The sequence below is a fragment of the Narcine bancroftii genome, chromosome 2 (genome assembly GCF_036971445.1).
Source record: "Narcine bancroftii isolate sNarBan1 chromosome 2, sNarBan1.hap1, whole genome shotgun sequence".
Lineage (NCBI taxonomy): Eukaryota > Metazoa > Chordata > Chondrichthyes > Torpediniformes > Narcinidae > Narcine > Narcine bancroftii.
The window spans coordinates 348,564,253-348,589,943 of NC_091470.1; the positions used below are offsets into that span (position 1 = coordinate 348,564,253).

The following is a 25,691-nucleotide window of genomic DNA, read 5'->3' on the forward strand; positions in this document are numbered from 1 at the left end:
AGTAAAATGGAGTAAAACTGTTTTATTTTTCATTTTTTACAGGTGTCTGCTTACATTTTATCATGCTTTGATGAAAGACTCAAGCCCAAAATGTTGATTATCTACCCTGTTTGACCTGCTGGGTTTCTCCAGCATTGTGTTTTTACTTGGAAATGAAGATGTAGGATATGGGATATGGGACGATGTGGGTAGTTGATCTTGGGATTGGTTCACACTGCAGGCACAATCGAAAATGATGTAAGCATTGCATCAGACCAATGTCATTTTTGACTCTGGGAATTTGATGCAAAGCTGGACAATTTCCCAGTGCTATCAGGGTCAAATGTCTTGATAAGCCACAAAGATAAGGTCGGGTCACTCTTTTGAGTGCTGTTGGTAGCATGTAAACCTGTCATATGATTGGGTGGTTGGCGACTTAACCAGCTCCTCCACCAGGCTTGCTTAGTGTGGAGGGTGGCGCGACATCCTGCAGGATGGAAAAACAAAATTTGTTAAAGGGCAGATTAACCCTCTTGTAGGGTCAACAGCCATATAGCGAACACATGATGTGAAGCGTGGAAAGGGCATCCCTTGCATCAAAGCTTGGTCTGGTCATTCACAGCAACAGAACTTCCTCCAGCCGTCTTGGACCTCACCCTGTCACTGGATCCAGGAGGAGATATCGAGAGGGTGGGTCTGGACCTGTGCAACCCCCAACTCACCTAAATCCATTCACGCACATGAGGAGTGGGGTATCCTCATATCAAACCTCACAAACTGACTGAAAGGAACCATCATCATCCTATGGGATGGATAGCCAGAAGAAGAAGAAGCCACAGGAACAGGATAAGATTAAGAAAATAAATTGGTGAAGGCAATGCACAGCAACAACAAGTGTTTCCATTAGTTTAAGCAAACCTGGACACACTGCTGAATTGTTGCATAGTCTCATTTCTCGCAGAGGTCCACTGCACGAGGTGCCATATGGAGATGATACACAGGATCTCATCCGGGTCTGTGTACCCTGCCCACAAGTCGAAGAACAGACAGTCCAGGCGGACCATTCCTCTGCAGCAGGGTCGCCTGAAAAAGAAGATTCATTCGATTGTTACTCGGTTATGGCTTTGTTGCTGTGCAGCCTTCTCGAGATTATTTGCCAGTCGCAATAAATAATGTTAAGCAGATTATGTATAAAAAAAAGTCAATCAAATAGCTTTCAAATCGCTGTGTGCAAAGTGAAAAGGCAAAGCAGATGAGGATTAAGGGGGTGTGCGCTGAAATGAGGGTAAACAAAGTAAGAGGACTGCAGGATTGCTGCAAACAGGAAAGAAATGTGCTGCTGGTCTCATGCTAGTGGAAGAGTTTAAAAGGATCATTGTTCGCAAGGTAGGTTTGATAATTATTTAGACAAAGTTGCAGGTCGATATGGAATTCCAGTTGCGAGAAAGTCGAACGCTTGCTCAAAACAAGTAGTTCAAAACAAGAATGCCTTTGAAATGTGCTTTCATATTGTGCAAAATCTGAACAATTAGGACCAGAGTTCTGAAATTGGAATTCAGAAGACGTTTATCCCATCACTTTCCAAATGTCTAATGTTTCAGGAAAAGTATAAAAAATAAATTGGTTCAATGATGGTGTTGATGTCTCTTCCATGTCTTGATGTGCACAAAACATTCAGTGGTAGAATGCCAATACTGCCCTAATTTCTCTCCAACTATTATCACAGTGGCAGGCTGTCTAATTTAGACAATTCAGATTCATTCTATTAAAGAAAAACTTGAATATTACATTAAACTGAACACTTTGGTGCTTGTGTTGGTAAAAGCTCAGTTTGGTTGTAAATTGTTATTCATTGAGTGATGTGGAGAAAAATTTGGTGCTTTTGAGCAGACCTGCTTTAAAAGGACACGCAACTTGCACCTAGTGTTCAAGAAAATCTTGGGATATTCCGCAGGTGGCAGTGGCCAACGAGCCACTGAATAATAACTGGAAATTAAGAAGTTGCAACACGGTGCAGCCACGCAAAGGTCAACACATTTGAAATAGCATCCTGTGTGTGGGTCAACCTGTGATTTACGTGAAATGATGTCCAGTGCATCGAACAGATGCTCTTTTATACTGAGCTAATTCGTGTTTTATGTGAAGTGCTCAGCTTGACGTATGAATCATGTGACTTCAAATCAGAATATATTTTTTTCATAGAACATAGAAAATAGGTGTAGGGGTAGGCCATTTGGCCCTTCAAGCCTACACCGCCATTCATTTTGATCATGGCTGATCATCCACTCAGTACCCTGTTCCTGCTCTCTCTCCATACCCCCTGATCCCCCTAGTCACAAGTACTAAATCTAACTCTCTCTTAAATATAGCTATGGAACCGGCCTCAATCACTTCCTGTGGCAGAGAATTCCATAAATTCACCACCCTCTGAGTGAAAAAAATTCCTCCTCATCTCAGTCTTAAATGACTTTCCCCTTTATCCTTAAACTGTGACCCCCTGGTTCTAGACTTGCTCAACATTGGGAACAATCTTCATGCATCTCGCCTGTCAAATCCCTTAAGAATTTTGAACGTTTCTATTAAATCGTCTAATCTCCAGCGAGTACAAGCCCAGTCGTTCTAGCCTTTCTTCATTAAAGCATTGCTGATGTTCTAGAAAATGAGTTCCATCTTGTGTGGTGTTGTGGAACCCAGGGAAATCAATGCATTTGATTAAAATGGTGCAATGAAACGTCGAGTCAAGGAGCAATCATGACCAATTTCCTCTTTTAAATATGTTTATAATTTATATATTCTGAACTGCTGTGTTGCTGTCCTTAATCACTCCTGTTCCCGACTAAGAAAAATACAATGTTTACTCTTCTTTTTCCAAATGAACCCTAAAGCAGAGCACTTACAACAATATAATAAATAGGTACAACAACGTCACCATCTATAAATTCACTGACGATACCCGATAATGGGTTGAATAAAAAGGGGGCGATGACTTCACATACAGGAGTGAGATTGAAAACTTGGCTGAATGGTGCACCAACAATTACCTTGCATGCTTTGTCACCAAAACCATGGAGCTGACTATTGAATCCAGGAAGGCAAAACCTGAGGTGTCACTGGGGGAAATCAAAGGTGGAGAGGGTGAGCAAATTTAAGTTCTTGGGAGTCAATATCTCGGAGGATCTTTCCTCGACCCAACCCATTAATGGCATCATGAAGAAAGCATGTCAGTGCCTCTACTTCCTCAGGAGTTTGCAGAGGTTTGGTATGACATCATAAACCCTAGAAAACGTCTACAGATGTGTGGTGGAGTGTTTTTACTAGCTATATTAAAGTCTTATATAAGGACATCAATACCCCCAAAAGGTAGTGGACACACCCAGGACATCACAGCCCTCCCACCACCGAGAATATCTGTGGGGAATACTGCCATTGGAGAGCAGCAGCAATCATCAAGGATCCATGGCACCCAGCACACACACTGTTCTCACTGCTACCATCAGGAAAGAGGTATTGGTGCCACAATACTCTCGCCACCAGGTTCAGGAACAGCTGCTCCCCCTCAACCATCGGACTCCTCAACAATAAATTAAATCAGGGACTCATTTAAGGACTCTTACTTGCACTTGATTGTTTTTTTTCCCTCTCTATACTGCATTTTGTTTACATTTCTTTATTTGTTTACATGTATACATTGTGTACAGATTTTTTGCAGTACCAATAAATGATAATTCTGCCTCGCCTATAACTATATAACAGTTTATGGCATGGAAACAGGCCTTCTCAGCCCTTCAAGTCCACTCCAGTTCACTCAAACAACTCTGCTAGATCCCCCTGCCTATTCTCCACCCATAACCCTCCAACCCCCTCTTATCCATGTACATATCCAGCCTCCTCTTAAATGAAAGAATTGACTCTGCCTCAACTATTTCCTCCGGAAGATTATTCCATTCAGCCACCGCTCTCTGAGTGAAGAAACATCCTCTAATGTTTCTCCTAAAATTTTTCCCCCTTACCCTCAACTTGTGTCCTCTCGTTTCAACCTCCCCTGCTTTCAGGGGGAAGAGTCTACTTGCATCTAGTCTATCTATTCCCTTCATAATTTTAAACACCTCTATCAAATCTCGGGTTGTGTGCGATGTATGTGATATGTACTCTGACAATAAATCTGAAATCTAAATCTAAGAGTATGCTCCACCATTCAATGAAATCATGGCTGATCTGATAAGAGGCACATCTTCACCCTTCTGCCTTTTCCCCATATCCATAATTGTACTATGCAAAAATCTATCAACCTTGTCTTAAATATATTTACTGAGGTAGCCTTCACTGTTTCAATGTGCAGTGAATTCCACAGATTCACCATCCTCTGGGAAGAGCAGTTACTTCTCATCTGTACTAAATCTACTACTTTGAATCTTGAAGCTATGTCCCCTTGTTCTAGTCTTCATACACATCTAGTTGGATTTTTTGGACACTGAGCAAATTTAAGTATTATTTCAGATTTACAGCATCTACAGTATTTTTCTTCAATTGTAGAGAATGCTCATGTTTAACTTTAAAGAGTTAAAATCTGCCTTCTTTCTTCACTCCACACTTGTTTGGTCTCGTGCAGTGAATAATTTTGCCCAACATTCAAAGCAATGTTTACCCAAGATTATCTCAGCTGTTCTTGAAAGACTCTGATCTCTCTCATGACAGAAATAGGCTTCAGTCAAATAAGCATGATCCTAATCATAGTTGAGTATATGACTACATGGAGTTCCCTGTAACGGTATGGGTTTTTACCAACCGCTTTGGTTTATTCCCACATTCCAAAGAATGTTAGGTATTTGGCCATTGATAAATCGAGGGATGTTCTAGTGGAATTAATCAAATGGGAGTTGATGGGCTTAAGAGTGAGAAGAATTTGGAGGCCACTAGAGATCTGAAGACGGGGTTGGACTTGGCTCTGCTGGGAGTCAGCATTGATTCAATGGTGTAAGTGGACTCTTTTTCTATTGGAAAAACACTTCAGGGTTAACCTCAGGCTCACTAATAAAATGGAATTTACCATTTTTTTTCCTGAATAAAATGTTAAAATGTCAAATTATAGTCCACAACAATAATGAGAAATGTCTGGAGCCGATTATATAATTATTATCAACCAACATCTATAAAAAATATTTCTTGGGATTGATTTCTGGGGCAAGCTCATAACATGCTGGAACCCAAAAACTGTTCAAAATTCATTCCATTTTATCAAGCAAGATTTGAAAGGTTAACTGTCAGATCTGGAGGAATTGTAAACTGTCTCAGTAACTGAAGCATTGATTTTGTTTGTGAATATAATTTGATCCAAAGGGAGGAGATAATCTTCTCCATGACAATTAGCATCAAGGTGAGTCTGCGACAATTGTTTACAAATGCATCTTTGACACCACACAAAGATAGCTCCTGAGTTATATCAAGTCTAATCTTGTAACATCTGTATCTTAGGACAAATGACTTTCCCCTGCATTATAAATAACAGAATTTTATATTGCACTGCTTTCTTTCTAACTTTATAGAATATTCAATGAACTCTCTGGTTGTCCTTGTCAATCAAGACACTTAAAGACATAATTTCAATGGACTTGAGATCAACAGAACCACATAACATTACAGCACTGAGAACAGGCCTCCTCATCTGTTCTCATCTATTATTCTCCCTAATCCTCCTGACCTACATCCAGTCCATATCCCTCCATACCCCTCTCATCGAGGAATCTGTCCAAATTTTTTCTTAAGTGATAAAATTGAGCCCTCATTCACCACTTCAGATCTCCCCTCATTCTTCCATGCTTCAGGGAATAAAGTCCTAATCCATTTAATCTTTCCCTGTAACTCAATGATAAAAGTTCCTGGGATATTATTGATACTTTCAGATTTTATGTCAAAAACATACTCACTTCACTTCCTTCAGCTTAACGTGGCCACAGATCAAAGAATTCCACCAAAAATTCAAAGCAACCAAGCATCGAATATCACTTGGGTTTAAGACTCTTTAAGACTAGCATCATTCAGAAGATTCATTAAAATACTTCTCATTACTTGTTCATTCATTTTTTTCCATCAGCATCGGAGGATAGTCATACCTGATTCATTGTGGCTCTAGTATCACCCATGAGATGGAATTACAGTTGCCACATAATCTCAGCCTTTAAATGAAAGAATAATAAGCAAGACTGAGCACCAAAACACTTTCCGGTAAGTTAAGTGTGCTTCACAGTCTCTTTGAACAGGGAGGCAGCAAGATTAATCTCATCTACTTCATGTGCTCTTGCAACTTCTTGTTGTTGAAGTCAGATCAGCATTCTGGAGAATGAGCCTGCAGAGAGTGACTGTACCAGGCAGGGTCACTGGATGTGTCCTCAGACCCTACTCAGGGCATCTGGTGAAAGTTTTGTCAGGTATCTTTAATTGCTCCTGTATCAGGCCAAATTTCATGAAAACCTCCATCCTATGGGTACTGAGGAAAAGCACAATAACAGACTTAAAATGACTACCAAATGGTGGCTCTGACATCAACTCTCATGAAGTGCTTTAAGAAGTTAGTCATGGATCACATCAACTTCAGGCTCACGTCAATTTGCCCGGTCCATGCCAGACGCCATCTCCCCAGCTCTCCATTTGGGTCTGGAACACTGAATTCCAAGGACCCCAATGTCAGATTGCTGCTCATGGACCACATCTCCATCATCAGTCCCATAGTTCCCAGCAAATTCATCCCCAAACTTCAAAATGTAGGCCTCAATGTCCCCATTCTCCAACTGCATCCTTAACTTCCTGACTATCAGAATGCAATCTGTGAAGATTTACATAAGCACAGTCAGTACAGTGGTTAGTGCAATGCTGTGACAGTGCCAGCGACTCAGGTAAGGACCCGGCACTGTCTGTAAGGAGTTTGTAGCTTCTCCCCAATCTCCATGAGTTTCCTCTGGGTTCTCCAGTTTCTTCCCACTCTCTAAAAACATAATGGGGTTTGTAAGTTAATTGGTGCTTTTGGGGCAGCACAGGCTCATGGGATGGAAGGGCCTGAAACTGTGTTGTACTCCCAAATTTAAAAATAAAATCTAAATGATCAGAAACAAAATCTCCTCAATCATAGTCAGTCCTCCAACAAAGATGTGTATTCAGAATTCTACAATACTCCATTGAACAGGAGAGGACAGAAACAAGCCCTTTGTTCCATCCAGGCCATGCCAAACTATTATTCCAGTGAATCCCATCAACTTGCACCCAGACCATGGCCCCACATACCCCTCCTATCCATGAACCCTACAAAATCCTCTAATGTTAAAATTGAGCCTGCATCCACCACATTCGCTGCCAGCTCGTTCCACACTCTCACCACTCTCTGAGTGAAGAAGTTTCCCCTAATGTTCCTCTCAACCATTTCACTTTTCACTCTAAATCCATGTCCTCTCGTTCAGAATCGGAATCAGTATCATGACCCTGTGTTATGAAATTTGTTGTTCTTGTTTCACCCACCCTCAGTGGGAAAAAAAACATGCTTGCACTTACCCTATTTAATGCCCCTCATGATGTTGTTTACCTCTATCAAACCTCCCCTCATTCTTTGATGCTTCAGAGAATAAAGTGCTTACCTATTCCTCCTTTCCCTAAATTTCAGGTCCACAAGTACCAGTAAATCTTTCTGCACTCTTTCAATCTTATTGATATTTTCTGTAGTTAGTTGACTAAAACTGCCACAACATTCAAAATTTGCCCCACCCAATGTCTGGAACACTCTCATGTTCTGTGTTCTGCTAAATATCCTGCAGAACACCACTGGTAACCGGTAACCAAGCAGAATAGGATTCTTTCATTTCCACTATGTGTCCTGCCGACCACCTATTGTTCTACCCATGCTAGTATCTTTCCTGTAAATCTATGGACTCTCATCTTGTTACGCAGCCTCACGTATGACACTTCCTTTGTCTAGCCTGCTTGTGGTTCCCTCAAAAAAATGCAGTAGACTTGTCAGGCAAGAATTTCCCTCTAATAAACCATCCTGACTTTGGCCGATTTTGTTGTGCACTTCCAAGAACTCCGTAATCTCAACCTTAACAATCAACTCTGAAATTCCACCACCAATGTTTGGCTAACTGCTCTATTTTTTTTTTCCTTTCTGCTGCCTTCCTCTCTTTGCAAAGTGACCTTTCTAACTTTCCAGTCCAGATTCTTAGATTTTTACTAATGCCTCTTCAATCTATATAGCTACTTTTTTTAGAACCCAAGGATGCATTCTATCTGGTCTGGGAGACTTATCTACCCTTAAATGTTACAGCTTCCAAAGCAACTTCTCTCTAGTGATAATCACTGCACTCACATCTCTTCCTTGATAGCCTTGAAAATCAGGTATATAGCTGTGACAGATTTAAAGGAAATAAATTGTGGCATGTTTTTTTAGTGTAGGTCACATACAAACATTTCAAAACAGATCTCATTTAAAATGCTGGAGCTCTGTTCAAGCCAGATAGGCCAGCTCCAAGAGCAATTGCAAGAACTTTGGAGAGAGCCCATGAGATTTCACTAATGGTTTGTTGTTTTGAAAAGAAACAGATGAAAGAACTCAGAGGAGTACGTTCAGAGCTGCAGGCTGTCTGGGAGTTCTGTTTGCTGTTCTAAGAGGGTCATGGGATCAGTTCTGCAGTTTTACAGTCAGCAGCAACAGTTGGGACTGGAACAGGACAAGCTGGCAAGCTTGTGGAAAAATCCCATTTGGAAGACGGGTTGTGAGTTCTTGGTTTAGCCTGGTCAAAGCCCTTGTGGTTCATACAAGAGGAGAGGACTGGCTGCCTAATGTTTCACAAAATAAGGGAAACAAAAAGGAACTCTGTGGCAACCTGAAAGAAAGAGGTTATCATCTGGAAAACCTTGATGGGACAAGTTTCTTTGGCAAGATACTGAAGTGTCTGATTAAAAAGGAATCAGTTGTGAGTGTCCAGCAAACAACAAATCTCTCTCCAAAAACTGACAAAAACCTTCCTGAGTGGTAATCATTTACCTTTCAAGCACCAAAGCCTGGTGAACTTCATAAAGGTTAAATTCTGTGCACAGTATAAGAATTGCCTATAACTTGAAGGAATGAGAAGTGAGATTGAACTGGGAATCAAAGAACTTTTCTGATCTTACACACACTACATACATACGTGCTTAGAATGAGAAGGGGGTTAAGTTAGGTTAGTTAAGTTAATAGTGATAAGTTAAAGTGTGATTCTGTTTTCATTTTTGAAGATAATTAAAAGCAACTTTTGTTTAAGTAACTATTTATCTTGGTGAATATCTATTGCTGCTGGGTTTTGGGGACCTCTGGGCTCGTAACATAGCAAATATCTTCTACAGTGAAGCCTGATGCAAAATACTAATTCAGTTACTCTGCCATTTCCTTGTCACCCAGTGCAATTTATCCAGTGTCATTTTCTATCAATCGTCTATCTGCACTTTCCTCTATTTTTACTCTTCAAATAACTAAAAAAGCTTTATGGACCCTTTTGATATATTTTGCTAGCCTTTTTCTTTTTCTTTTCATCTTTCATCTTTTTCTTCTGGAAGCTTTTAAATTTTCCCAGTCCTCCCACTAATTTTTGCTTCCTTGTCCACCCTTTCTTTTGCTTTTACTATAGCTTTGATTTCTTTTGTCAGCCACAGTTGTGCAGTTTTTTTTTCCATTCAAATACTTTTTTTTGGAATATACTGGTCCTACCTTCCTTATTTCTTGCAGAAACTCCAGCAATTGCTGCTCTGAATTCCTCCCTGCTAGTCTGCATTTCCAAACAATTTTGGCCAGTTCTTCCCTTAAACCTTGATCATCCCTTCTATTCCACTGATACCTCTAATCTTAGGTTCACCTTGTCAAACTGCATGTATATCCTCCTATGATCACTGCCTCCTTAGGGTTTCCTTGCCTTCAGCTCCTTTATCAAATCTGGTTCATTGCCATCAGGAAAGCGGTCCAGGTGCCACAAGACTCACATCACCAGGTTCATGAACAGCTGCTCCCCCTCCACCATCAGATTCCTCAACAATAAACTCAATCAGGGACTCATTTAAGGACTCTTACTTGTGCACTTCACTGATTGTTTTTATTCTCTCTGCATTGCATAGTTTACATTCACTATCTGTTTACAGATGATCACCCATGATCAAAATGAATGGCAGTATAGGCTTGAAGGGCCAAATGGCCTACTCCTGCACCTATTTTCTATGTTTACAGTTCTTTATTTGTTTACATGTATAAGCTGTGTACAACTGTTTTGCATTTTTTGGTAATTCTGCCTCACCCGCAGAAAAAAAAAAGGATCTTGACAATAAATCTGAAATCTGAAAACACAATCTAGAATTGCATTCCCCTGGTCACCTCAGTCACAAGCTGCTGTAAGAAGCCATCCTGGAGGCATTCAGTAAACTCCCTTTCTTGGGATCCAGCGCCAACCTGGTTTTCCCAATCAACCTGCATATTGAAATCCCCCATGACTATTGGAACATTGCCCTCTTTGCATGCCTTCCCTATCTCCCTCTGTAGATTGCATGCCACATCCTGGTGACTGTTTGGAGGTCTCTCATCAAGGTCCTTCAACTCCCATCAAGGTCTTTCAACTCCCATCAAGTTCTCTTTTTACCCTTACAGTTTCTTAATTCTATCCACAGGGATTCTTTGTCTTCTGATCCAATGTCTCCTCTCTCTAAGGATGGTGTCACAACAACTTTGTACTCAATGCTAGCAAAACTAAGGAGCTATTTGCAGACTTCAAGAGGCAGAAATAAGGAGAACACAAACCAATCCACATTGAGAGGTCAGCAGTGGAATGGGTTAAGAACTTCAAATTCCTGGGTGTCAACATTTCCGAAGATCTGTTAAGGGGCCTCCTTGTCAATCCAATCATGAAGAAGGGTCCCAGCAGCTACACTTCGTGAAAAGTTTGGGGAGATTTACTACATAAGGGCATGGTGGTGATTGGTTTCCCTGTTACTTGCTGCAGCTTCCTCTCCCTCGCACTGACCCTGATCAAGGAAAGACAGGAATGAATCGGCCCAGAGGCCGCCCACTGAGCGGCGACAATCCCTGCCCCTTGCTATTTATTTTCCTGGTGTTAAAGTTTTGTTGTTGTTGGTCGAAGTTTGAATGAGTCGTCTTGTTTTGTGTGTGAGGGGAGGGGAGTTGGTAAAGACATGGGCTTGTATATATAATCATAAAGAAAATGAATATATGTATTTTTGAATGTGAACTGCCTTTGTTGGCATGACACTGTATATGGTTGTACAAGCTTGTGTGAAAACATAAATAAAATATTCAAAGAAAAGTTTGAGGAGATTTGGTATGTCACCAAAGATATTTGAAATTTCTGCAGGTGTCCTTTGGAGAGCATTCTGGCCAGTTACATATGGAGATGCACAGGACAGGAATAGACTACAGAGAGTGTGAACTCAGCCAGTGACATCACTGGCGCCAGATTTCACTCCATCAAAGAAATCTACAAGAGGCAGTGTCTTAAGAAAGCAGCCTCTATCCTCAGGGATTCTCACCTCACAGGCCATGCCCTCTTTTCACTGCTACCATCTGGAAGGAGGTACAGAAGCCTGAGGATGAACATTCAGGGCACAAAAACAGCTTCTTCCCCCTCAGTGATCAGATTTCTGAACGGGCAATGAACCACAGACACTACCTCACTTTCTCTTCTTTACTTGTTAAATGTAATTTGTTACAATATTTGTGATGTAATGTTGCAACAAAACCACAAATTTTGTAACATGTTCATAGCAGTATATTCTGATTATGAATTCCATTTTCAACCAGCAGAAACACCCCATCCCTTCTGCCTACCTTCCCGTTCTTCTGATACACTGTGTATCCACGAATATTTAGTATCCAACAGTAATCTTCTTCCAGCCATGACTCAGTGACTTCATATTTCAACAAAGCCACGCATCACACTAATGTAAAAGATGGAGCAGTATGGCATGGGAACAGGCCCTTCAGCCCACAATGTCTATGCTAACCACTATGTCATTCCAAAGAGACCCATGAGTGGTGAAACCGGCATGATTTAAAAATGTTAGGGTTATGTTAAAAAAAATTGTCTTTTGAAATTTTTATTTTTATAGAACTGCATTGCCAATAACCCTGCATGGATAGTAGCTTCTGAGAATTATTTATTGCGCTCGCAAACCTTCAATCAATGACCCAAAGCTGCCACTGACTGAGGGGCTCTGGGTATCAGGGCATCTTCTCTGGGTATCAGGGCATCTTCTCTCCCAGAGACCCAGGCATATTGGCTTCTTCTCCTCATGTTGACCACCCAATCAATGCCACAGGGGAAGCATTGGAACAATACTGAACTGTTTCCATTGGTCAACCGTACCACTCTAATTATACTATATGAGAGCTAGCATAATTTTTCTCAATTAATGAGTGTGTCTTCTCGAGCTCAGATTATATGCACCAGAGCCAATTTTCTTTCTGTTGCTGCACCCATAGCAAAGGTTTGCTGGATTAATTTAAAACAATGTGACATGAGGAATGCAACTTCAAATAAAGAGCCCAATAGTAGTTTTACAGAAGCATGTGATTGTATTCCGATGCATATTCTGCCTTTTCAGGTTATAAGTAGATGGCTAGGCCACTGGGTTTTTGAAAGAAGATATAATGATCAAACTGATTTCTTTGACCAATAAACAAGTTTCATTGACCCCAATCAGATTAATAAGAAAATTAAGCAGATCAATGCCATTGCAAATTATGCCCAAATTTTGTTTCATGTTTTGAAGAGAGCATCTGTAAAGCTGACTTCTGTCATCGCTCAAAAGGGAAAACAAAGCACATTTAAGAATGCCTACTCCACTTTAAAATCATAGATTATGATCAGAGATCATAAAAACTGATCAGCAAACTCCAAGACCTGGGAGTTAACACCCCATTGTGTAATTGGATCATGGACCTCCAGACCACAATCTCCATTAGTACCAGGGCACCAGAGGGCTGTGTTCTTAGCCCCCTGTTCTACTCACTTTACACCTACGACTGTGTAGCTCGGTACGGTAATTGCACCATCTACAAATTTGCTGACGATACCACAGTAGTGGGTTGTCTAAAGGGGATGAGTCAGCGTACAGGATAGAGACTGTATTCAATGTTACCAAAATTAAGGAACTGATTGTTGACTTCAGGAAAGGAAAGCCAGAGGTGTACAATCCAGTGATCGTTGAGGGATTAGAGGTGGAGAGGGTGAGCAAATTTAAGTTCTTGGGAGTCACTATCTCGCAGGATCTTCCCTGGACCCAAGACACCAATGGCATTGTGAAGAAAGCATGTCAGTGCCTTTACTTCCTCAGGTGTTTTCGAAGATTTGGTATGACACCAGAAATCCTGGAAAATTTCTAGAGGTGTGATGGAAAGTTTGATGACTAGATGCATCGCGGTCTGGTATGGGGACACCAATACCCCTGAGCTTAAAGCCCTCCAAAAGGTAGTGGACAAAGCCTGGGACATCACAGGCAAAATCCTCCCCACTACTGAGCACAGCTACAGGGAACGCTGCCATCGGAGGGACACCAGCAAGTATCATCAAAGATCCACACCACCCAGCACACACTCTGTTCTTGAAAATGCCACCAGGAAAGAGGGATAGGTGCCATAAGACTCACGCCACCAGGTTCAGAAAAAGCTCCTACCCCTCCACCATCAGACTCCTCAACAACAATCAAACTCAGTCAGCGTCTCATTTAAGTACTCTTACTAGTGCCCTTTAATGATTTTCTTTGCTCTCTCTGTATCACGCAGTTTGTTTTTACATTTGTTATCTGTTTACAGTTCTTATGATTGTTTACATGTTCACACTGTGTGCAGTTTATTTTTTTCACTACCAATTAGTTGTAATTCAGCTGTGTCTGCAGAAAAAAGGAATCTCAAGGTTTCATCTGACGTCATGTATGTACTCTGACAATAAATCTGAAATCTGAAAATCTAGATTGGAAACTCTTAGCTTTGAAGATGGGGTTAGTGCAGAAACATGATCTTAGTGAATGGTAAAGTAGACTTAAAGACTCGACGATGTTGTTGAAAAGTTGCCATATGCTGCTCTTGTTCTTTGCATTCTGATGGCTAAGCAATTTCTCTGAAATATTTTGAAAAGCTTAAATGCTTAGAAGCACCATGCCAAGATATTCAATGATCTCTCTGCTGATTCTTATCATTAATCAGTATTCAGGAAGAAACCAAGACGTTTAAGTCAACAATTCAGAGATCACACATGTGGTAACTGTCGATATTAGAAAAATTATAAACATACAGGGTGAGTTATCGTCCATGGGTCTGAAGTAGCATTTATAAGCCATTTGAGATTTTATCTCATAAATGCCATGAACACCGTAAATGTCACAGCAGACACTTGGGGTCACACAAGAATCCTTAAGCAGTCAATCTTGCACAGTGGTTCAGTTTCTCCATGAGTTATTGAATGCAGGCTTGTGGTTAACTATGCACATTTTTAAAAAAGGCACAGCTCCCTGAATCAAAGCTACAAAATAGGTTTATAAATAAAAATACAAATGACATTTATCTCATCTTAATAAATCATATTTTCTAAATTGGATATTAGCAAATAAACAAGATGGTAAAGAGTCGATTAGTGTTTCCTGAACAAGCCTTGTGTGAATTGAAATCTACGAGGAGGAATTTCAGGAAAATAATTCACAATGTAAATATGTGAAAGTTTTTGGCAACTTTTCAGTCTATTAGTCAAAGGACGGGGAGAGAAATGCTTACCCTACTTCTGCAACTTTGATGGAGAGCATTTGAGACCCCAGTAAATATTTCACGCTGTTTCAACAGCACTTCAATGGAGGTTACAATGACTGATCCCATCCTCATACTCATTTCAGGATCAAAATCTATTGCCATGAGCAAGTCACGAAATTCAGGTTTTGTGGCAGCATCATATTATAACCATCTTTCAACATTACTATAAATAAATAAAAATAAAAATAATTATGCTCGAAAAATAGGGCAGTGTCTTTGGTCCATTGATTATTCAGGAATCTGACGGCAGAGGGGAAGAAGCTGTCCTTGTACCACCGAGTGCTCATCTTTAGGCTCCTGTACGTTTTACCTGATGTAAAGGGCGTTGCCTGGGTGGTGGGGGTCTTTGACGATAGAGGATTCTTTTTTAAGACACCGCCTCATCTTGATGCCCTCAATGAGTGAAGTCTGGTGCCTGTGATGTCATAGGCTGAATCAACAATCCTCTGGAGTTTATTCTTGACCTGAGAGTTGGTGCCTCCATACTAGGCAGTGATGCAATCAGCCAGAATGCTTCTCCACAGTACACCTGTAGATGTTTTTGCGAGCTTTTAGTGACATACCAAATCTCTTCAGACACCTCACGAAGTATAGCCGCTGGCGAGCCTTCTTTGTGATTGCATCAATGCGGTGGCTCCAGGACAGATCGTCGGAGATGTTCACACCCAGGAATTTAAAGTTCTTGACCATCTCCACTACTGAACCCTTGATAAGGCATGGGGAGTGTTCCCCGACTTCCTCCTGAAGTCCACAATCATGTCCCCCTGTATGCTTCCTCATTACCATTTATGCTACTGCTGACAACTGTGGTATCATCGGCAAACTTGTAGATGGCATAGGAAATGTGCCTGGCCACACAGTCATGGATACATAACGAGTAGAGCAGTGGGCTAAGCACACATCTTTGTTGATAAGGAGGAGAAGACATTGTTTCCAATTCATACTGACTGTGGTATTGCAATGAGAAAGTCAAGGATCCAGTTGGAGAGGGTGGGGGGGAGGTACCGAGGCCTAGAGTTTGTAGCTTCTTGATCGGCCCTGAAGGAATAATGGTATTGAAGGCCGAGCTGTTGTCGATGAAGAGAAACCGTATGTGTGAATTCCTCTTCCTGCCTCTCCAACCCACCCTACTTCTGTTGCTTCTGGCCCCTCCCCAGCTACGTAGCCCTTTCAAATATGAAATATAACCTCCATTTTTATTTTAGTCATGGTAAAGAGTCCCAGCTTGCAATATTGATTGACCATTTCTACCCATGGAGACTGACAGATCCGCTGAGTTCCTCCCACAATTCATTGTTTGTTCGATTCCAGCATCTGTAGTTTTTGAGTTTCTCCACAATATTTTTTTGTTCAAAACAATTGATAAAGAAGTTATAGCTATCATGAACAATATATATCTGATAATTATTGCTCACTGTAGAATTTCTGCAAATAGTGTTATTTGGTTATGTAAGTGCTGTTCAAAAATTTGGGGAAGTAATCCTGTTGGTAAATAATACTTGCAACAAATATGAAATTTTTTGCATTGGTTCTTATTTCCATGTAAATTCTTGAACATTTCTGAAAATAAAAATATACAAAGCGATGGTTCACTGTTGGTTCATAAGGGAGGCTGAATCAATACTGTGCTATGCTATATTCATCTAATTAACTCAGACACTGGAAGACATTCTTGGAATCTTTTAAATATAAACTAAGGCAATGTATCGTCCTCCTCACAGATATATGATTATCTTTCACCTCATAGGTCTGAAACCACAATAGATAGGAAAGATCCTAAACGGGTATTTCTCATCTGTATTTACCATTGAAAAAGACATGGGAATGTGAGAAAATGCAGGCAAGTAAATAGTCTTGAAGAGAGTCCATGTTACAGAAGCTTTGGAGATCTTAAAATGCCTAAAGATAGATAAATCCCTGGGAATGATCAAGTGTATCCAAGATCAGAATACACAAAGGTGAGTACAGTAAAATTCCTGATACCTGGCACTCATAAGGATTGGTAGATGCCGGATAAGTGAATATATTTCCCCATTGCTTGAGGTTTCCAGTTGCTTCAAATCCAAATAACAGAGGTTTGATTGTATATGGAACAAGCTTTTAGAGGTAATGGTAGAAGCAGGTACAATTGCATTTTTTTTAAAGACAGTAGGACAGGTATGTGGATTGGAAAGGATTCTGGCTGAATACAGGCAAATGGGACAATCTTGGGTGGAAAGGCTAGCTGGCATGAATAAGTTGAGGCAGGGGGTCTACTTCCATCTTGTAAAATTCTATTGCTGTATGACTGTGACATGGGAGACAGATGAGGTCTGGGCCTGAGATCCCGCTCACCCAGGGAAAGTGCATACTTAATGCATCACCTCTCCTTTCTTGGTGTAGTGATCTCCGTGTGGCTGCTGCCTGGCTTGACAAGCAAGAGGTCACTGCAAATTTCATCTCCTACATTACTGCACCTATAGCAGCACCTTCTCAAGATTTCCCCCATTTTCACCGAGTTTGCTATGTCGCGGCATGACCAATTGTCCAGCAGTATAACTGGATAGGTAGGCTGGGCTCATTAGCCTTTGTTGACAGCCAGCCTAACAGAAGGAAAACTATGATTTCAAACCTGGGCAGAAGGGGCTCGTTAGCCTTGTCAGGCCATCCATCTAGGAGAAGGACACTCCGACGTAACACCTACGACCTGGGGACCTGGCTGTCGCCACCCCAGCTTTCTAGACCATGGCAGATAAACTCAAGGTGTCAAGGGTGCAGCCAATACAGCACACATTGCACTCCACCTAAAAAAAAATCCATTGAGCAGGCTCAAAGGACATGCCCATGTCTACGATCCTTCCTAAATCTTTGTCCACGAAGCCAAGCCCAGGATATATGAATGTGACATCTCTATAGACATACAATTCTTTTCTCCTCAAAAATAAAACACTCTAGCGGGCCGTGCGGCTGCGTAACACTGTGGGCCGGACCGTCTCCCGTGCAGCTGGGTGAATGACTGCTCAGTGCTGCCAGCCTAATCACTGCTCACTCACCTGGCCAAAAGGCCACGCAGCTCTGTGAGCTACATCGCAACGCACTAGGGAGTTAGGTACTCACCTACAAAATGGCACGGGGCTCCCGTAGTCTTTACTTTAAGCCTTCAGGTGAGTTGTAGGCATGGGGTGATGTCACTTCCGATCCCGGGAGACCAGGCCGGAAGGGATTTAAAAGAGGAGGCAAATTTAAATAAAGTATCTTTTCTGACTAACCATTGTGTCCGGTGAATTGATTTAGTAGCTCTACAGAAGTGGACACTACAATACCATGGAACATCAGACCAGAGGGGAGAATACCAGAGATGTGAGCATGGTAATCCTTTCCAAATTGAGACACCATCTTTGGAAACAAAACTGGCATTACATGTGGCCATAGAAATACTGGAGGATATAATAACTCTTCGGTGACTTTATGAATATTATCATTATCTGAAACTATATTCTCAGCATATTTAGGATTTTCTGAACAAGATACATTCTTTAATTTTTTTAGTAAGGTTGAAATGATAGCCGTAAGCCAAAAAACAGAAGATGAGGAAGAAAATCGTAAGAAAATATAATTCATTTCACCACTGGGGATCAGTCATTCACACTGCTATTCACCATCTATCTGAAGATCAGCTGTTTTGGGTTATTTGTTTATGGAATGAAGATTGCATTAACTGGCACAGGGTGTGGCACAAAATACAAGGAAACCATCTCATGCAGATGTGGAGGTACAGCCTGTAAATTTGTTAACATCTGCCAATCAAACAAGCAGATGAAGATCTCAGAGCCCTTCCACAAAACAAATAAGACTGACAATGACCAAGGCACAACAGCATCTGTACAAATTGATGTCTGAACCTAGAGCAGATGTCCTTCTAAGAACCAGCATTGGGAAAAAAAAAATTCTTCATTGACTTTTCCTCTGATGGCAAGAAGAAAATTGCAGGATATTCACTGAGGAGTGAAGACTGATCCATGCCCAAGGCAGCATGGTTTCTCAAAAGAACAGATCTCACAGCAGTGACTGCTGCCCTTCAACGTGGGAACAGATGTAATGTAGAAAACTGCTGGCAAAATGCACGTGCTATTGATTATATAGATGGTGTAAATACAGTTCATGTTGCCACAGTGACAGATGCTGTGGCCACAGTTTTTCACAAATGAGATAAATTACTTGGATGAAGCTTTGAAAATACAGTGCCCACCATAAAGACAATTTTTTCCTCTTTATTTGCCTCTGTGCTCCAGAGTTTTAAATTTGTAATCAAACAATTCCCATGTGATTAAAGTGCACATTCCAGATTTTATTAGAGTGTATTTGTGTAAATTTTGGTTTGACCATGTAGAAATTAAAGTACTTTTCATACAAAGATCCCTCATTTCAGGGCACCATGATATTTGGGACATAGCAATGGTATGTACATTAAAGTAGTCACATTTAGTACTTTGTTGCATATCCCTTGTGTGCAATGACTCCTTGAAGTCTGTGATTCAGAGACATCACCAGGTGCTGAGTACCTTCACTGGCAATGCTCTGCCAGGCCTCTACGGCACCATCTTCAGCTCCTGCTTGTTTCAGGGGCTTGTCTTTTAAGTTTTCTCTTCAACATAAGAAAGGAATGCTCAATTAGATTTTGATTGGGTGACGGATTTGGCCATTCAAAAATCTTCCAGTTTTTAGCTTTCAAAAAAATCCCTTTTTGCTTTCGCAGTATGTTTGGGATCATTATCTTACTGTAGAATGAAGTGCTGTCCAATGAGTTTGGAGGCATTTGCTTGAACTTAAACAGATATGATTTTTCTATAAATCTTAGAATTCATTTTGCCATCAGCAGTTACATCATCAATAAAAATAAGCCATACATGCCCAGGCCATAATATCCCCACCACATTTCACCGATGAGGTAGGGCGCTTTGGATGTTGACAATTCCTTTATACCTCCACACTTTGCTCTTGCCATTACTTTGATACAGGTTAGTCTTTATCTCCTCTATCTACAAGATCTTTTCCACAATTCCACAGGCTCTTTTAAATATTTCTTGGAAAACTGTAATCTATTCATGAAGTCTTCTGTTGGCAGTATTCACTGACACATCCATACCTACCTCCTGAAGAGAGTTTCTGATTTATTGTATAATATTTGATGATTTTTCTTCATTATGATAAGAATTCTTCTGTTATCAGCAGTGGAAAGAATTTTTTTTCTTCCTTGCTGCCTTCCTTGGCCGAACAAATGTTTGCAAGTAAAGATGCTCTTTATCAACTACAGTTCAGCATTCAAAACCAACATCCCCTCAAAACTGATCAGTAAACTCCAAGACCTGGGACTCAACACCGCACTGCGTAATTCCAACTGGATCAGTCTTCACTCCTCAGTGAATATCCAATTGGATTCCCTCAGCTCTAAATCACAAAGAGTGAGGATTGGTAAGAACATCTCCACAAACTCCAGCAGTAACGGAGCCCTACAAGGCTGTATTCTTAGCCATCTGCTCTACTCACTATACACCTATGACAGTGTGGCTTGGTACAACATTAACACCATCTACAATTATACCACGGTAGTGGGTAGTATAAAGAAAGGTGATGAGTCAGCATAAAGGAGGGAGATTGAAAACTTGGCTGAATGGTGCACCAACAACAACCTTGCACTCAATGTCACCAAAATTAAAGAACTGATTGTTTATTTCAGGAAGGGAAAACCAGAGGTTTACGATCCAATGATCATTGGGGGCTTAGAGGTGGAGAGGGAGAGCAAATTTAAGTTCCTGGGAGTCACGATCTTGGAAAATCTTTCCTGGACACAGCACACTTACGGCATCGTGAAAAAAGCATGTCAATACCTCGAGTTCCTCAGGAGTTTGCAGAAGTTCAGTATGACAAGAGAAACCATGGGAAATTTCTGCAGACATTTGCTGACTGGCTGCATCATGGACTGGTATGGGGACACTAATACCCCTGAGTGTAAAGCCCTCCAAAAGGTAATGGACACAGCCAAGGAAGGACATCACAGGCAAAACCCTCCCCACTATGGAGAACAACTGCCATCATTAAGGATCCACACCGCACAGCACCTGCTCTGTTCTCGCTGCTGCCATCATGAAAGAGGTAAAGGTCCTACAAGACTCACACCATCAGGTTCAGGAACAGCCATTACCCCTCCACCATCAGACCACAACAACAAACTCAATCAGGGACTTACTTAAGGACTCTTACCTGTGCAGTTCATTGATTTTTTTAATTCTCTCTGTATTGCAGTTTGTTTACATTTGTTATCTGTTCAGTCTTTATTTGTTTACATGGATATGCTGTGTACATTTTTTTGCACTACCAATTAATGGTAATTCTGTTGCGCCCATAGGATAAAGAATCTTAGGGTTGCATGTGATATCATGTATGGAATCTGACAAGAGATCTGCTTACTGAGATCATATGTTCTTTCTTCTTAATGATGCTCTAAGTAGTTGAATTTGTTAATTCTAAATTTGGGTGATGTATCTTACTGTTTTCTTCTTGTTTGTCAGTCTCATAATTGCTTCTTTGACCTTCATTGGCACAACTCTGATCTTTATGTTGAAAAATGGCAACTACAGACTCCAAAGGTGATCAAAAGCTTAGAAGCAAGCCGAGCTCTCCTATGTCTGTACCAATGAAGCAATTAAACATACCTGAGTACTCACGAACACCTCTGAAGCCAAATGTCCCAAACATTACGGAGCCCTGAAATGGGGAACTATGTATAAAAAGTGCAGCCTTCCATGCCTACTGATATGTCCCAGATTTCCTCCTTTGATATCACAAATGGAAGACTGGGTCTTAAAGATGATCTATTTGGAACTGATGTTCATCCTTGCCATGCACTTTAAAAAAAAAATACGGGTCGCGCAGAATATTCAAGATTTAGAAATGTGAGAGGGGATACTATGAAAGGCATAAATAAGATAGAGGTAGACAAGTTGTGGTGGGGGGGCTAGAATGCAGGAACATAGTCTCAAGATTCAGGGTAATAGATTTAGGATGAGGAGGAATTGCTTTGCCAGAGGCTGGTGAATCTGGAATTTGCTGCCCATTGAAGCAGTAGAGGCTATCTCATTAAAAATACTTAAGACAAGGTTGGATAGATTTTTACATAGTAGGGGAATTAAGGGATATGAGGTAGGTGGAGATGAGCCGATCATTAGATCAGTCATGATTTCATTGAAAAGTGGAGCAGTTTCGAAGGGCTGGATGGCCAACCCCTGCTCCTATTTATGTTCTTATGTAAAACATTTAAGAGCTGAGGAAATTGTTTGAGACTTGTATAATCGAACAAATGCGCCAAAACTTGATTGCTTCCGACTATGAAAAGCTTCGAGTAAAAGGAATCCTCATTAATCAGGCTGTGACTCTTGAAGGCGAAGAGGGGATTTAATAGAGGTGTTTAAGATAATGAGAGGGATGGATAGAGTTGATGTAGAAAGGCTTTTCCCATTGAGAGTAGGAGAGATGGATACAAGAGGTCATGGATTGAGAGTTGACGGGCAAAGGTTTAGGAGTGCCATGAGGGGGAACTTCTTTACTCAGAGAGTGGTTACTGTGTGGAATGGGCTTCCGGGAAAGGTGGTGGAAGCAGGGTCAATTTTGTCATTTAAGAAAGAGTTGGATAAGTATATGGATGGGAGGGGGAGGTGGAGGAATATGGGCTGGTAAGTGGGATTAGAGGAGGGTTCTTGGATCAGTGCGGACTCGAAGGGCCAAATTGGCCTGTTTCCGTGCTGTAATTGTAACTGTAATTAAGAGACAGTGTTTGTCTCACAGCAGCATCTATCAACAGAGATAATTGTTCATTAAAGGGGAAATGCTCTTCTCTGTACAGCTTATTAGAATAGTTCAAAAAAAAATCAAAAAATTAGCTCATCCTCTTATTTATTGATACCTCATCTGAACAGTTATTGGGGAAAGTACTGCAGCAATGGTTATTTAGAATGAAGGGGAAGCCTTCTCTTGAATAGAAATTATTACATTAGGAAGAAATTTAGCTGAAACCATTAAAATATATAAATTGATACTTTATTATACAATGATTTTGAGCTGCAATTTCAGAGAGTTCATTGATGATTTAAAAAAAGAACAGGGATCTTATTGACCTATTTCTCCTTTTGTAGATTCATTCACAAGGATTGGACATCTCCTGAAGGTTCGAGAATTAACTAGTGAACATAATGAACCAGAGAAGGAATCCTACTGAGTTAGGAGACCCGAATTAACAAAATATTTTTTTTTTAATTGCCAACATCAGATTTAATTAAATTTAGAGATAGAGCATGGTAACTGGCCTTCTGGCCCATGAGCCTGTACCACCCAAATACACCCATGTGGCAAATTAACCTACAAACCCTGTATTTTTTTTTGGAAGGTGGGATGAAACCAGAGCAACCACTTAGGAAACTCATGTGGATACAGGGAGAACCCGCAAAGTCCTTACAGACAGCACCAGATTTGAAGCCATGTCACTAGCTCTGTAATTGCATTGTGCTAACCAGTAATCTAACCATGACAATCAGATATGATAGCAAAGTGAGTAAATTACTGAAATAGTATCCAGGAGCCTCAGATATTAGACCAAAGATGTCCCATAACTATACCTGTAAAATTTAAATTCAAGGTTTTCCTTATTCATTCATGTGATGCGTATGACATCGGTGAAACAGAGGAGATAGCAAAGAATCACCCACATTGGGAGAGCTGTGATTACAAGCAGACCAGGTGAGTCAAGCATGGGATACTTTTCTCCAAACAATATGAGTGAATCATAACCATGGCGGCACCAGAAACCAAGGATCGAATTTGGCACTGTCCGTAAGGAGTTTGTTCATTCTCCCAGTGTCTGCGAGGCCTATCTCCCACCATTCAAAACATACCAGGTTGTGGATTAATTAGGAGTAAATGGACAGCATGGGCTCATGTGTTGAAAGGGCCTGTTACCATACTTTATGTCTACATTTAAATTTAGAACCATAGAACATTACAACACAGAAACACTCCCATTTGGCCCTTCCAGTCTGTGCCGAACCATTTTTGTTTTGCCTAGTCCCGCTGAACTGCACCCAGTCCATAGCCCCCATATCTCTCTCATCCATGTAACTGTCCAAATTCTTCTTAAATGTTAAAAATGAGCCCACATTCACATTCAGCTGGCAGCCCATTCCATACTCTCATTACTCTCTGTGTGAAGAAGTTTGCCCTCATGTTTCCCCTTGTATCTCACCTACCCACCGGGGGAAAAAGTCTATCTACATTTACTTTGCTATCCCCCTCATATTTTAAAATAGCTCTATCAAATCTCCCCCCATTTTTCTATGCTTCAGGAAAAAATGTCCTAACCTGTTTAACCTTTTAACTCAGTTCCAGAAGTCCGGGTAACATCCTAGTAAATCTTCTCTGCACTCTTCCTATTTTACTGATATTTTTCCTGTAGTTTGGTGACAAAAACTGCACAAAATATGGCCTCACTAATGTCTTATACAACTTTACCATAACATCCCAACTCCTATACTCAATAGTTTCCTAGGTCCCTCTGTTCTACTCCACTCCTCGGTACCCTACCATTTACCATGTATGTCTTTTCTTGGTTTGTCCTTCCAAAAATGTAACACCTCACACTTGCTTACATTAAATTCCACCTGCCGCTTTGCAGCCCATTTTTCCAGCTGGTCCAGATCCCTCTGCAACCTTCTTCGCTGTCCACAACTCCTCCAACCACACTGTCATCTTCAAACTTGCTGATCTAATTTCCTATCCAGATCATTGATATAGATGACAAACCACAATGGTCCCAGCATCGATCCCTGAGCCGCACCACTAATCTCAGGCCTCCAGACTGAGAAGCAATTATCCAACACTACTCTTTGACTTCTCTCGTCCATCCAGTTCCCTACTTCACCATGAATACATTGCGTCTGAACCTCCCTGACTAACCTCCTGGGGTAGAGATAATACACGTTCAATGTCAGTAAGGCAGGGCTAGGCAGAGTGGTAGACTGACAGCTCAACATAGATTCAACCACACCTCCCATGTGGGACCTTGTCAAAAATCTTACAAAAGGTCATGTAGACAACATCCACAGCATTACCTTTGTCAACTTTCCTGGAAATCCCCTTGAAAAACTTTATAAAATTGGTTAAACACATCCTACTTCCCATCCCTAATCACTTTCTGGATATCCAGATAATCGTATATACTGATGGCAGTTCACCAGCCTTTAATTACCAGGGTTAGTTTTGGAGCCTTTTTTAAACAACACATCAACGTGAGCTACCCTCCAATCCTTTGGCACCACACCCATGGCTAAGGACATTTTAATTTTTTCTGCCAGAGTCCCTGCAATTTTTGCACCAGCCTTACTCAAGGTCGAGAGAATATCTTATTAGGCCCTGGGGATTTATCCACCATTATTTGTTTTAAGACAGCAAGCACTTCCTCCTCTTTAATCTTTGTAGGTTCTATGACCTCACTGCTTGTTTTCCTCACATCCCACAACTCTGTGCCCATTTGCTGAGTGAATACTGATGGAAAAACATTAAGATCTCCCCATCTCTTTTGGCTCCACACAAAGCCAACCACTCCATTGTTTTGTCCCTTACTATCCATTTGCTCCTAACATTCCTGTAGAAACCCTCAAGACTTTCCTTCACATTGTTGACCAAAGCAACCTCATGTCTTCTTTTTGCCTTTCCACCTGATTTCTTTCTTGAGGTTTTTCTTGCATTTTTATACTCCTCAAGTAGCTCATTTGCTCCTTGTTGCCTAGACCTGCTTCTTCTTCTGAACCAGATCTCCAATAGCCCTCAAAAACCAAGGTTCCCTTTGCTTTCTAAGCTTGTAATTAATCCT

The 25,691-nt window shown here is 40.9% G+C and overlaps 1 protein-coding gene across 7 annotated transcripts in view; it reads right to left on the reverse strand.

Moving 5' to 3' along the window:
* Positions 1-25,691, reverse strand: part of adgrb1a (adhesion G protein-coupled receptor B1a) — a 651,114-nt gene that overhangs the window by 366,247 nt on the left and 259,176 nt on the right. For all 7 annotated transcript variants that reach the window (XM_069922257.1, XM_069922254.1, XM_069922256.1 and 4 more), the window contains exon 4: positions 898-1,062. In XM_069922257.1, coding sequence (XP_069778358.1) covers positions 898-1,062 — 165 coding nt within the window. The remainder of the gene's footprint in view (positions 1-897; positions 1,063-25,691) is intronic.